The 14,648-nt window shown below is 47.8% G+C and overlaps 1 protein-coding gene across 1 annotated transcript in view; it reads left to right on the forward strand.

Moving 5' to 3' along the window:
- Positions 1-14,648, forward strand: part of LOC125129111 (teneurin-2) — a 527,939-nt gene that overhangs the window by 390,139 nt on the left and 123,152 nt on the right. Inside the window, exon 12 of the mRNA XM_047783492.1 lies at positions 11,552-11,698. Within this exon, the coding sequence (XP_047639448.1) occupies positions 11,552-11,698 (147 nt within the window). The remainder of the gene's footprint in view (positions 1-11,551; positions 11,699-14,648) is intronic.

Raw genomic sequence — 14,648 nt, forward strand, 5'->3', positions numbered from 1 at the left:
TTTACCACTGTATGCTCCAAGTCTGGAAAGTACCTGGCATTTGGTAGATACCCAGTAAATATTTACTAAATGAATGAAAGAATAAACTCCTGAATTTATCCTAGAAGTTAGCATATGATAACAACTCCAGAAATGCTGGATGTTGGATTGGGATTTCTCCCTTAGAAGTCCTTTCACTCCTTGATTCTCACCCTCTGGACTCATCAAGGACCAGGGATGGAGCAGGAGGCCAAGGGCACCACTCTTGACTGGGGACCACCAAGCCACTCAGGATGTCACAAGGTGGCCTCAGCTGGCAGGACCCTCACAGTGCACTGTCTCCTTCTCAGCCTCAGAAACTCCACCTTGGCCGTGTGACCAGAGGAGGGGGTCATACTCCAGGCTGACTCCTTCACACGACCCCAAACCACCTATGAACCCCAAATAGCCATTCATTAATCCACAGCGAGGAAAACCCACATCTCCTCCTCAGGGGATGTTCTCCCTCAGGGGAAATCTCCACAGGAAATGAGGGTAAAACCAGGAGCTCATCTGGGAAGCAAGGAGCCAGAGCAAGGATGGTGCTATTCCGAGGCCACCCTCTCCCTATAGAACCCTACCTGGTTAGAGGAAAGCCAAGCACGTGGGCTCAGATTTGGACGGGCCTGGGTTCAAACCCTCAAGCTGCCATTTTCAGTAATTATGACCCTGGGCAAGTTCATTAACCTCTCCGAGCATCAGATTTTTCAACCACAAGTGATGACGATAATATGTCCCTTATGGGGTCCTTGAAAAGACCCAGTGAAACAGTGAGGATATAAAAGTGCTGAGCTCCGGGTTCACCCAAGTAGGTGAACTTCCTCATTCCCCTCAATCAAGCAGGACACACTCACTCGCGGTTGAATTGACCTTGACTCTCTCTTGCCCCACAGGCTCCCCTTCCACACCCCAGGCAGACCACCTCTCTCTGTTAATAGGCTTTTCTGAGCCTGAATGAGATTTCTCAACCCTGGGATCCTTGCCAGTTTCACCCCACATGCTTCTTGTATTTTAAGGGGGATTCTGTAGCTAACATGTCACATCCATGACGTGCCGATCTGACACATGGAAAACACTCAGGAAATCACCCCACTTTTCTCATTTCTATTTCAGTCTTGGGAGGGCACCTTCCTGGGGATCTTTGCTACACCGACTCTACTGATCCTGGTACGAATTGATCCCTCCCTCTCCATCACCCATTCAAGTGCAAATCAAAGGCTTTCCTAAGCCTCCCAAGACCCTTTTGCTACTGTTTGAGGCACTTTTAACAACTGAAATAATAGTTACCATTCTGGGACATTTATTATGTGCATTTACGCATAGTTGACACATCGTGTGTATTTGTGTGTATTAACACACATTAACACTCATGCTGTATGCATGATGTGTATTCTCTCTTTTAAACCCCACCAACCCTCTAAGATAGGTGCTTGTATTGGCCTACTCTCATCGATGAAGAAACTAAGAAATAAAGAGCTTATGATTTTTGCCAGGATTGTGCAGCCAAGGGATAAAGCTGAGATAGGAACTCAGGCAGCCTGGATTCAGAGCCCATGGCCTTTACTGCCACATGGTATCTGGGCTGACCTGGTACTTTGGCCCAAAGAAGCAGCAGATACTGCTGTGGGGGGCCAACATCTTTAAACAAGTAACCCAGGAGAAAAATCTGTGCCCTCTCCCTTGCCCTTAGGGGGCCTTTGCCTCCATGACCACCCGTGACCAGAGCCCCGTCCTCACTCCCTGTCCTCGATGAGGACAGGTATCCTGGGTTGCATGGGACCGAGGGGTTTCCTAGGTCTCAGGACTTTCAGGGCGAATACCCGGACAGTCCTGAGCCAGTGGGGACAAGTGGCCACCCTAGCTGAGATCAGCGACTCTGGAGCCCCTCTGACACCTGACGTTAAATCCTGGTTCTACCCCTAACCAACTCTGTGATTTTAGCCAAGTGACTTCTCTGTGCCTCCATTTCCTCACCTGTAAAACGGGAATAATAGCAACGCCTGCACCATAGAACTGTTGTGACAATTAAATAAGCTAAGGCAAAAAATAAATAAAATCTTCTTAAAGATCAAATATGCTAATGCAAGAGAGATACAAGAAAGAGTGCCAGGCCCACAGAAGTATCTCTATGAGAGTTTGCTCTTATTTGTCCTTATATTAAAAGCTTCCTAAAAATCTGTGGTTACAGTCCTGGGGCAGATTCTTTGCCTAGCACTTTTCACATCTATAAGAACCAAGCATTTAGTGATTTCCTTACATTCTCAAGTTGTGCTGCAAACAGCCACAACAAAAGACTGTATGTGGCAATTTATCATTGGCCTGATTTTACACCAGTTAAAAGAGAGCCGTCAGCCCTGCAGTAAGTAACAAGTCCGTGCCCACAGGCCTCCTAGGTGTTATTTGTATTTTTATGACCCTCCTGTGGCTATACGGATGCTCAGTGGGTGTAGAAATTGGATGGTTAAAAATAACAAATAAGAAATCAAAGTCGTGCCTTTGTCCCTATTTCCATACTGGGTAGGTACCACATTCATTATTTGCCGGACAGCTATGGGAATAAGCAGCACAAGCTACAACAACTTGATTATCCTCCAAGAACCAAATTAAACCATTGGGCTTTCTTATTATTGTCATCCTTGCCTTTAAGAAACTCTTGCCCCCCTCTTAATCTACCAACATGCCTCTCTTGTACTTCGCCGGTGCCCTTTTCTGTCTCTTTCGGTCAGAAGGGACCAGCTTCTGGCAAGTTGAAAAGCACGGACCTACTCCAGCTCTCCGCCACAGCTGCTGGCATCAGCATGGTTTTTAGATCCTGCTCTGGAACCCACTGTTTCTTTTGCCCATCCAGGGGCTTCGGGTGTGGCCTGCAGGAAGCTTTTCCCTTTACCTGGCAGCTGAATCAAGGGCACAGTGAAGCAACAGAAGCACCACATGGTTTATTTATGCATTCATTCAACAAACATTTTTAATGCCAGGCGCTAGGAAAACAGTCTGTACAGCAGAGTCAGAGTCTTTGCACTTGGGAGGCTTGGAGGCTCTGGGGAAGATGGGGTTTGACTCCCCGGGCTCTTAACCTCAGCTGCACATAGGAATCATTTGGTGTGTGGGGGGTGGGCTCAAGAATTAAAAATACTGATGCATGAATCTCATCCTCAAGAGATTCTGATTTAATTGGGGTGCAGCCTAGCATCAGGATTTTTAAGGGCTCCCAAGTGATTCTGCACTAAACAAAGGATAAATCAGAATAATGGCAAGGGCTTTGGAAAAGTCAGAGGTGCTATGACATCACGTAATGGGGGCGGAACCATGACTGCAGGTCAGAAAGCTTTTCCTGCATGTACACCAGCTAAGCGGCGTGAAGGGAGCAGGATTTAGGGAGAGGGATCTGCCAAAGCTCAAAAGGAAGAGGATCCAGGCCATATTCTAGAACAGAGCAAGGCAGTGTGGCTGAAGGTCAGGGAGCAGAGCCTCAAGTGACAGGAGGTGAGGAGGGGGGAAATGGGTGGGTTAGATCATGCATAGCCTTGGAGGCCTTTCCAAGGAGTCAGGACTTTATCCTGAAGCAGCCATCAGAACCTGCTGGAGGGCTTGTTAAAAATGCAGACTGCCCACCCCCCAGAGGTCCTGAATCGTGGGTCTGGGCTGGAATCTGAGAACGTGCATTTCTAACAAGTTCCCAGGTAATGTCGCTGCTGATGGTGCCAGGACCACAGCTTGAGAAGCATGGCTGTGACTTAAAGCAATGGTGAGCAGGTTTCAGCATGGCCACAGTGGGAGTGTGCCTTAGCAACCTACTGATACTCGCCCATCACTGCCAACCACGTCTTCCTTGGACTGGGTAAGGTGGGATGAAGAAAGGCGCTGTTCCAGGGGAAGAAAGCAGCCTCCCCTCACCCAGGAAAGCACAGGCTTATGTCAGTCCCCAGTGCTCCTGGGTGATAATGACTCAGTCCTGACTCACTAAGGAATTGACATGGGATTTCCCTCCCAAGAAGAGCTCTTCCCAATGACTGCTGCCTAAACTCTCAGTTTCCTCCCCTCATGATCTTCCACTTTTTTAAAAAATTGTATAACAAGAGCCTGAAGGAACAAAACATTTATTTAAAAAAAAAAAAAAAAAAAAAAGGAGAAGATGCCCGGAGTTCCCGTCGTGGCCCAATGGTTAACAAGTCCGACTAGAAACCATGAGGTTTCGGGTTTGATCCCTGGCCTTGCTCAGTGGGTTAAGGATCCAGCATTGCCCTGAGCTATGGTGTAGGTTGCAGACAAGGATCGGATCCCGCGTGGCTGTGGCTCTGGTGTAGGCTGGCGGCTGCAGCTCCGATTGGACCTCTAGCCTGGGAACCTCCATATGCCCTGGAAGCCGCTGTAGAAAAGGCAAAAAGACAAAAAAAAAAAAGATGCCTATTTTTTTCTGAGGCCAAGCCTGAGCCTGCTACTTTCCTTTTCCCGGGCAGACAGAAATGATGCTGATCAGTGAGAATCCAGGTGCATCCAGGAAGCATGCAGCATTGACACCTGGATCCAAATTTATACCACCTCATGGTAGCTCTGCTGTTTCTGTTGCTGCTGGGGTGGAGGGGCATGATTTCTGCCTTTCTGAGCAAAAGGTGCAGTGGACCATAGAAAGCATCATTGCCTTCCCAGCCCTCCCACACAAAGAGCCTGCATACTCACCCCTACACAAACCCTTAAAGACATATGCACACCGTTGAAATGAAGAGGAGCATCTACCTCTGTGTTTTCTGTATCTTCTCTAATAAAGCAGAGGCAGCTGTTCAAGCTCAGGGTCATGGTCGAGCATCCCTGAAAATGTGTGTCTGGAAACAGAGTCTCTACCCCGTTCCCTCCCGCTCATGCAGATGAGCAAGTGGACAAGCCTCACTGTTTTCGGGAGACCAGCATGCATCTTGGCAGTCAGTCTTCTAAAATTAGTTGGGCGTTTTCCCCCAGAGTGTCTAGGGCCACTCCCGTGGCATATGGAGGTTCCCAGGCTACGGGTCCAATCGGAGCTGCAGCCGCCAGCCTACACCAGAGCCACAGCCACACAGGATCCGAGCCTTGTCTGCAACTTACGCCACAGCTCACGGCAACGCCCGATCCCCAACCCACTGAGCAAGGCCAGGGATCGAACCTGCAACCTCATGGTTCCTAGTCAGATTCGTTAACCACTGCACCACAACGGGAACTCCCTTTTTTTTTTTTTTCTTTGTCTTTTTTGTCTTTTTGCCTTTTCTAGGGCCACTCCCGCAGCATGTGGAGGTTCCCAGGCTAGGGGTCGAATCGGAGCTGTAGCCACCAGCCTGCTCCAGGGCCACGGCAATGTGGGATCCGAGCCCCATCTGTGACCTACACCACAGCCCACAGCAACGCCAGATCGTTAACCCACTAAGCAAGGCCAGGGATAGAACACATAACCCCATGGCTCCTGGTCAGACTCGTTAACCACTGCGCCACGATGGGAACTCCAAGAAACGGCCTGCACTTTAAACTATGCCCTAAAGAAAAGACCTGCTGCTAATTATGATATTTGTAATATCAACAGTTAGGTCAACACAAGCTCTAAGTGTTACTCTCTACTGAGCATTTACAAGGTGCCAAGTTCTATGCTTCAATCTTTGCCTTTATCATTTCATTTAACTCCTCTGACACCAGTATAAAGTATTACCATCATCCCTGCGAAGTCATTCATTCAGCAAACATTGATTGCCTGTCTCTTATGTCCCAGCTATTATTCTAGACACTGAGGATACCTCTGTGAACAAAAGAGGCAAAAATCCTAGCCTTTGTGCAGATGGCCTTCTATTAGGTAGGACAATAAATGAGATTCATTAGCAAGATAGATTGCTTTACAAATGGGGGTGAAAGGTGAGTCTCCCAGCTCAAGGTCACACAGGCAACAAGAGGCAGATCTAGGTTTTAATCTCAGAGCTCCCTGACTCCAAACCAGGTTCAGGTTTTTCCCCTTGATTTGCAAAAGGCTTCCAGGGGTTTAGTCCAGGCTGCCGTAGCTCTCTTAATGGTCTCTTGAGCCAAGCAGGACGTCTCCCTTCTCTGGCTTTCCTTGTCATCTGTCTGCATTTACATGCAGCCGGTTTGGTGTTTTCACTTGCATTCCCATCTGGGTGTTGTCCTCTCTGCTTTTCTAAGGTGTGCCCAATATTGAATGTTAAAATCCTACTTCTCTTTCCATATCCCTTCTCTAGTATTAGCCACTTATTTCTACCTCGAAATTGCTGCACATGGCAGAACATTTCTTGATGCTTTTTCAGAAAAGCCTTTTATGGTAATTATAGCTTTCTTCAAGTACATTTATGCTCCCCTTTTTACTGTACTGTAGACATTATTTTGCTCATGCCTAATTTTTGTTAAGTCAAAAAGCCTGCCTGCCTGGTAACTGTGCCGATGGATTTTTTTTTTTTTTTCAGTATTTGTAATTCTATATGTCGAAAAGCCTTGGCAACTATTCCATTTCCAGTCTGCCAAAGGCATCAGAGATGCTGATATCAGTAAGAAGTCATTCATTCATCCCTCCCCTGACTGCATGTTGCGTATTGGCAATCCAAGAGCAAATAAGGCAGACATGGTCTCTGCCCTGGCAGGTTTGCATCATAGCAGAAATGCCCAGAGCGGTCAGGTGGTTGTACACTGCTCACTTCTGTGAGCCCCATTCAGATGGTAGTGATGATGTGCACGTTTATTACAAGGGTTTTCCCGAAGGTGACAACGAAGTGTCTCTAGGAAGGGCTGCTACAAGGGCTAGCAAGCATCAAGGAGATGCCAGGCAGTTGTGGCTCAGTGGGGCGGATAGGATGGGAGGAGGTGGGCTAAGGTAAGGTAGAATAAGGCATCATGGGAGGTATAGCTAGCCTCGACTTGGGAGCTTTGGGAAGGCTCACTGGAGATGACTCGGGTAAAAGATGGGTTTAAGTTAGGCAGACAGGGAAAGCTGGAATGGTTTCAGTCTGAACAAAGCCTAAAGTGATAGTGAGATAGGTTGACATGATGACAAGCCGTTCATATATGATATAGAAGCCAGGTTAGGGACTTCTGACATTACCCCCAAGGTCCATGGGAAGCTATAGAAGTGTTTTCAGCCGTGTCCAGAACAGAGAGAATTGGATGATGGTGCAAAACGGGAGGCAGGGAGGCCAGTTAGGTGGCTTTGACCAGAATCTAAGTCAAGGATGAGGATGACTTGGGTTAATGTAGTAGCAGTAGAGAAGGTAGGTAGGTAGTAACACAGATTCTAGAGAAATTTAGGAGGAAGGTCAGGTAGCTTTTCTTATAGTTAAGAGGAAAAGTAGGCAAGACTTGGTTGTTGAGATGAGAGAGGTGGAAGGAGGGAGAGGGTAATTAACAGTATGCCAGCTTTTTCCATTTTAAACAGTGGGGTATGTGGAGATGACATTTATTGATCGAGAAGTCCAAGTTTGGGAGGGGAAAGATGAAGAAACTGAATTTTTTTGCGTTTGAGGTTCTCGTGAGTGAACCGATGAAGATGCTCAGATACACGTTGGAGTCCAAGTCCAGAGTTCAGAGGACTAGATTTGAAGCTTCAGGAATCCTCTGAAAATATCAGTGTGATTGGGTTTTGTTTTGTTTTTACATCCTAATTTAAATTTCTGCCTCAGCTCTAATTTTTGTTAAGGCAAAAAGCCTGCCTACCTGGCAACTGTGCCAATGAATATTTTTTCTAGTGGTTGGAATTCGATGTGTAGAAAAGTCTTAGAAAGTCTTCCGTTTCCACTCTGCCAAAAGCATTGGAAGTAAGATAGGACCAGCCCAAGATTTCACTGACGCCCTTAAAATTCCTCCTTGGGAAGAAGACTTGGATCTTTGAGAAAGAGGTCCCACTAACTTCTCATAACTCTCAGAAGCATCTATAGATGAGGACCAGCCTGAAAAGATCTAGCACCCCCTGATTTTGGCCATTCGTTTAAGCCCCTACTGTGTGCCTGACATTAGACCAGGCTTTGAGGCCCAACGGAAGCAAGGAAGTCTCAGATCTCATGCAGCTTTAGGTCAAGGGCAGGTTTCTCGACCTTGGCATTACTGCATTTGGGGCTGTGTCGTTCTTTGTGGTGGGGACTGTCCCATGCACTGTAAAGTGTTGAACATCTGACCCACCAGATGTCAGTAGCATCCTCCTCAAGATGTGATAAACAGAAGTATCTCCAGACATTGCCAAATGTTCTCTGGGGGACAAAATTGCCTCCATGGAAAATCACTGGTCCAAGGTCATGATAGAAGCTTAAGTCTCCAACAGTCAGCTCTCCAACTGCACAGAGAACCAAACAGCTGTGCCGGTGGCTCAGAGAAAGGCAGGAAGAAGGAAGCAGTGGTGCTAGGCAGCCTGAAATCCAGAAGACTCCATGCAGGAGACCTCCTGGATCCCCAAGTCTGAGCCCATAAGCCCAGTTCAACCCCAGTTATAGATTCCTCTCCAGAGAAAAGCCACCACCTGATACCCATTTGCCCTCCAGACTAATTACTTCCTACGTTTTGTTTTCCCTTAAGCAGAAGCTGGCTTTGCACTTTACAAACACAACGAAGCTCCTCCTCAGAAGGCCACCAGCCGAATGAACTTGTGCTGGGGGGAAGCTTGGGGTTGCCTAGCAACGCCACGCACTTACCAAGGCTGCTTTCTTCCTCTTCAAGCTAAAAAGCAAAGTCCTGTCCATTAATTCCCAGCTGCCCCCAAACTTCTCAGAGATTTGCCAGCTTCCCACTGTTCGTGTTTTCATCTTCCTCAGAGGATGTGGAGAAAACCCGCTACTGTGGTCTGTTTATCTCGCTTCAGTTGGTTGGAGGAGGGAGGGAAATGGAGAGAGAAAGAGAAGGGGGGGGGTGTAAGAGCCTCATTCAGTCTAGGAGCATACATATTTTGAGTGTATATCTCCGACTGACACGCCAGTGTTCTTTGCAAATTTGAATTTTATGTAGTGGACGTGGGTTTCCTGCACAATGAGGCTTCTGTCGAGACTTTGGGCATGATTTTAGTCAGCCTGGAGACCTCTAAGTAACTAAATAACAAAGCGCAAATAATAGACACCATGCAAGGCGAACGCTGGTAGGTCTGTCATGTAGCGTATTCTCTGTGATCCATTCCCCCAAACTCGACTGGCAGAAATTGTAAAGCTGGGGGTGGCTGGAGGTTGAAGATACTCTCTTTTCCTTGAGAATCTGTGAAATGTCCCTTGAGCTTTTCCTACTGAGTTGCATTTTGTTCCTACAGAATTATTTGTGGCATTTCTCCGACACTGGGGGAAAGGCACGGGTATTCCAGGCAGGGCTAAGGCCACCTCCTTGGTAAGGAAAGGGATAGAAATGTGACCCTTGGCTTTGTAATGTGACCCTTGAGACCCCTGCAAGTCTTTTTGAAGGTATGCAAACATTGAGCCTTTGTTTGCATCCTAGATTTTTGTGCTGGGCTCTGCAGCCCAAGAAAACAGATTCCCAGGTAACTATCTCCTTGTTTCTCCTCTCCAGACAGCTCAGCTTCCTTACAGAGACTTCTGCACATTGAACTTCTCTGTGGCTTACCTAGTTCTCCCAGTTCCTAATGCATATCACATTCTGGACGGGATGAGAGGGAACAAGCATTGAGTGAAACTCCTTAAGGAAATAAATTTCGGAGTTCCCGTTGTGGCTCAGTGGTTAGCGAATCCGACTAGGAACCATGAGGTTGCGGGTTTGATCCCTGGCCTTGCTCAGTGGGTTAAGGATCCAGCGTTGCCATGAGCTATGGCGTAAGTTGCAGACAAGGCTCAGATCTGGCGTTGCTGTGGCTGTGGTGTAGGCCAGCGGCTACAGCTCCCATTGGACCCCATAGCCTGGGAACCTCCATATGCTGTGGGAGCAGCCCTAGAAAAGGCAAAAAGACAAAAAAAAAAAAAGAAGAAGAAAATGAAGAAGAAGAAGTAAATTTCAACTCAATTTCAAACCCTCCAGACCTTTCTTCTTAGGAGGAGTCTTTTAAATTCCCACCTCTGCCACATGCACAAATTAGGTTTATTGGCATCCTTGGGGGCCTGACTCGAGAGAAGCGTGGAAGGCTGTGGGGCCATGGGCTCCGGAATGCTGGAGAGAGAAGAAGGGAGAGATGCATACTTTTGATGCAGAAGATTAGGGCCAGAAAGGTTTCAAATCAGTGGCCTCTATCATTACAAAGCGCTTCATCCCCCTGCCATGGCCTGATCCACCCTGCACTTTGTGTGGTTTAAAAATAGATACAGAAAGAGATGGAGATGGTAGCAGACGTCAAGACAGAATTAGAGAGAGAGAGATTGAGGAAGGTTAAATTCATGGTCATCCGGAATATATTTAAAAGTAGTAAGAAAACATGCCAGGTTGCATAACTCTGTAAATTTACTGGAAGTCATTGTGCTGTACCCTTAAAACAGGTGAATTGTATGGTATGTAAATTGTGCCTCAATAAAGCTGTTCAAGGAAAGAAAAGTGAAAACATCTCTAGGCATTCTTGCCAGCAAGTAGGTTTTGTGGGCGTGGCCACCTCCTACCAGTTCTCTGCTTCACTCTAAGTCTTCTAAAGGGCAACAGAGGCTCTGCCAGGGAGACCCCCTACCCCCCACCCCCATCTCTCAGTAGTGCCCTCAGGCTCTCAGTTTTTCCCTCCGGGCTGTCTTTTCCCCCAAGCTCAGGTCAGGAGAGTCGCAGCTGCAGTCTGGGTCCTGAAGCAATTAGGGAATGAGGTAGGCATCTGATTACACACACACACACACACACACACACTTACACCAAAAAAAGAAAAGAAAACCAAAATAAAATAAGAATGACTTGAACCCCACCACCATTCTCCACTCCCCAAACCCCCACACATAAGCATTCCACATTCTTTTCCTGATTCATGGCACTCAGAACCTACTCCTTCCACAGCCTCCAGATCCCGCAGTATTTTTAAATCATGCCATAAATAGGTTGAGTGATGAGCAGCCAACGTTTTCAAGTGCCCCTTAAAACTGAATACTACAAAAATATGAAGATAGCCCAGCAGGACCGTCCAGTCCTTGGTCATAAGAAGCTTGTGCTAATCATATGTACATTTATCTTTAAAATTCTGAAAGATGGAGGGCACTCTGCCTCCATCCTGGGTTGAGAGGGAATTTTTTTCTCTTCTGCAGAAGGCACTTCTAAAAAAAGAAAGCAAAGATTTTTCTTGAGGTAGCATCCATCCTGAGCCACAGGGCTGGAAATAACAGCCCAGCTAGGATTGCCTTGTAAGCTCAGGGCTAGTTTAGTTTTCCGGAATGCTCCCCACTTTGGAAAGGTTGCCTCAGACCCCTTCGCACAGGTCAGTGGCATTGGGGATCCTCTGCATCTGGGACCTTGCTACGTCTTGCAACCGCATGCGTCGCCTGCTTCCCTGACTCTTCCCAAGGCAGGTACGGGCCCCACCTGAGGCTGGCCCAGCGGCTGCCCTGTGGCCTTGCTCCCCCTTTTGCATGGCTCCCCTGCTGCCCCAGCGCGGCCTCACGTTCGTCTTTCTCATCCTCTCCATTTCTCCAACCAGATGGCTGCCCCGATTTGTGCAACGGCAACGGGAGATGCACACTGGGTCAGAACAGCTGGCAGTGTGTCTGCCAGACCGGCTGGAGAGGGCCCGGATGCAACGTTGCCATGGAAACCTCCTGCGCGGATAACAAGGATAATGAGGGAGGTGAGCAAGCGTCTTCTCATTCCCAGTCCAGAGCATTGTGTATGGACTGTCTTCGTGAGTCCTTTTCCCTGAAAGACCTCCCCTCTGCTATTGTCAGACGTTGTTGTAACATTTCCATTGAAGCACACACAGTGGAGAACGGGCATCCTCAGGCCAACGGGGGCTCCTAGAGATGGGGGCTGGAGGCGCTGGGGTTGGATGTTGACTTTAGGTTCTCAGGTACACATCACCCTAGAACAGTGGCCAGGCCCCGGCTTTGCCTTTGGGTGACCATTCCCGAGAGCCCCGTGGGGCCGGGAGTTACAGATAAATCTCTGCTGCTGATGACAGTATGTGGTTACCCTGAGCTAAGACGTTGTAAGCAGTGTGTCCTTTCATCCTTGCAGCTCCTGGAGATGTTACTTTACAGACGAGGAAACCGAGGCTGAGGGAGCAATGAAGTAACTTTTTAAAGATAACTCAGTCTCCCATAGGAAAATTCTGGCCCACAGCCAGCTCTGCATCCAAAGTCCATGGTCTAACCAGCGGTTGGCAAACCACAGCCTTCAGGCCACATGTCCGTTTTCGTACTGGCCTGCGTGCCCAAAATGGTTTTTACATTTTTAATGGCTGGGGGATCTAAAGGAGAAGACTATTTTCATGACACACAAAAACCATGTGGAATTCAGACTTCATTGCCCGCGGGTAAAGTTGTATTGGAACATGGCCTATTCATGTAAGCTTTGTCCAGAGCTGCTTTCACCCTCACAGACAGTGGTGGTTAGTTAGACAGAGGCCACGCGGCTGAGGCAAAGCCTTAAAAAGATGGATTGCTCTCTGATCCCTTATAGGAAGTGTTTGCCAACCTCTGTTCTAAACCCCTAAGCTGAATTTTCCTGTGTTATTCCCCGGCGGAGTGCTAAGTGGGGTTGCAATAGCATGTGGACCATCTGATTTCCCAAGAACACAGCGTCATGGTCCCCTCACATGGGTGCACGTGTATGATCCACTGCCACCAAGATCACTAACTGGTCAGAACTCCCTTGAGGCAGAAGCTGTTCGGTGTGTGAGAAGGCGTGAGTCTCATTGCTTAACAAAAATGCGTATCGGTTCATATGTGCTAATTCCTGAGCTCTGGGACTGTCAGTCCCTGCCCTCCTGGCCCCAAGGGGTCGGCTTCAGTGGCATCTAGAGTAAGGTACAAGCCATTCTGGTGAAGGTGGGAAGTATCAGATACACTATTTTTATTTTTCTTCATCCTACTCATGGACGTTTTGCAATTTCCATAACCCGTTATTGCAGCTGTAGCAAGTGTGTAATTTGTACATAAACAGATGTGCACACCCTGACAGGGCTACATCAGTCCAAAAAAGCTGGTAGACTTGACGCCATTTACAGACCTCCCATTCATTCATTTACCTTCCTGAAGCAAAGCCAGAATAGAAGCCACTTTAAGTCATTTTTGAGTGAAGTAAGGCATAACTCCATAATACATATTTTTCCCCCCAGAGAGATGGTCAGAATCGTACTACTTTTCCTGGGAAGGTTCACTGTTTTTGTTTCTGGTCCCTGGTGATTTCACCCAAGTGGTGGCTTACAGATCTGATCCTTCCTTTGCCAGAAAGGAGCTGCTGTCCTGGCTTCCTTCCCTGTCGCTGGTGTCAGCAGCTGAAAGCTTAGCAGATAGCTAAAGCATTGCACCCAGGGGAGGGGGACTCAGTTTCCCTGGCCCCCCCCCAGAGAAAGCCAAATTCCTGAAGTGGTGGGGCTGGAGCAGGTACACAGCGAGTCCCCAGGCTGAGGCCTGCCCAAGGGGCATAGCTCAGGGTCCCTCCTGGTGGGCAGAGGCAAGGGGCATCAGAAAGGCAGGGCACAGAAGCAAATGAGGCAGCAATCATGCTAAAGACAATAATGGCCTTGTTATGGGAACTGCTAAAGCAGCCTCCCAAGGAAGCAATTAACCACCAAGAGAAAAAGGGAGAGGGGGCCTCTGTGTGGTGTTTATAAAAAGAAACTCCCAGGTAATTTTGAGTTGCTTAGGTCAGGTAAGAGGGGTAGGCATGGATTCACTCTCACCTGGCGTAAGCAGTTCACAATTAACTGGGTTCTTTTTTTGGAGGAGATTCCTCCGTGCAGAGTAGCCTTTTTATGGTTAATTACTTCCCTAGGAGGTGCGCTCAGCACTTTGCTGTTTATTGATAAATATTAAAGCTGTTCCTCATCAACTCCGGATCCAGTGCTGCCGCATGCTAATTATATCACTGTTTCATAGGGCTGGGGCTGGGGCTGGGGGTGGGCGTTCCGCCCCAGGCTCTGTCCTGCCTTGCCAGTTCTCAGGAAGAGCTGCGTGGGTGTCTACACGTGGCAGTGGCGGGGTCAGACGGAGGAGGTGCCCAGGCCTGGGGAGCAGCTGCAGTGAACACATTTGTTATAAGCCTCATGAATGGGGAAAATAATAGAGCGCTCTTCCAAAGCGAGCTGGAAGAGAGGCAAATCATTTTTTCATCTAGGAACATGCTCCTTTTTTTTTTTTAAATCTTCATTTAATAGATTTTTTATTTTAAACTGAGATAAATATAGATCTAGATGGTCGAAGCCTGTATCAGCCTTTTTTCCACCTGAGTTCCTCTATGAGAGAAAGACGCTCTGGTGCCTAGAGCTGCTCGTAGTTCCAAAGCTTCAGCTTACAGCAACCCCACCACCACCTCCGGAGGACACACAGACTCCTAAGCACTACCCCCATGTCTGATTCTGGAGGTCTGGGGTCCGAGGCAAGAATTTGAATCACTAGTAAATTTCCAGGGGATACTTTCAGAACCACTGACCTAAGACCTCCATTATACGGAATGAATTAATGCATCTCCCCGATGCATCTAGAATGGTACAAATTATCATCCTTGGAAAACTTGGGAAATTCTCCCCTCCAGTGTTTCCTGGATTCCATGGTGCTGAGATGAGAAACCTTGTTGGG

Source organism: Phacochoerus africanus, chromosome 1 (genome assembly GCF_016906955.1).
Source record: "Phacochoerus africanus isolate WHEZ1 chromosome 1, ROS_Pafr_v1, whole genome shotgun sequence".
Lineage (NCBI taxonomy): Eukaryota > Metazoa > Chordata > Mammalia > Artiodactyla > Suidae > Phacochoerus > Phacochoerus africanus.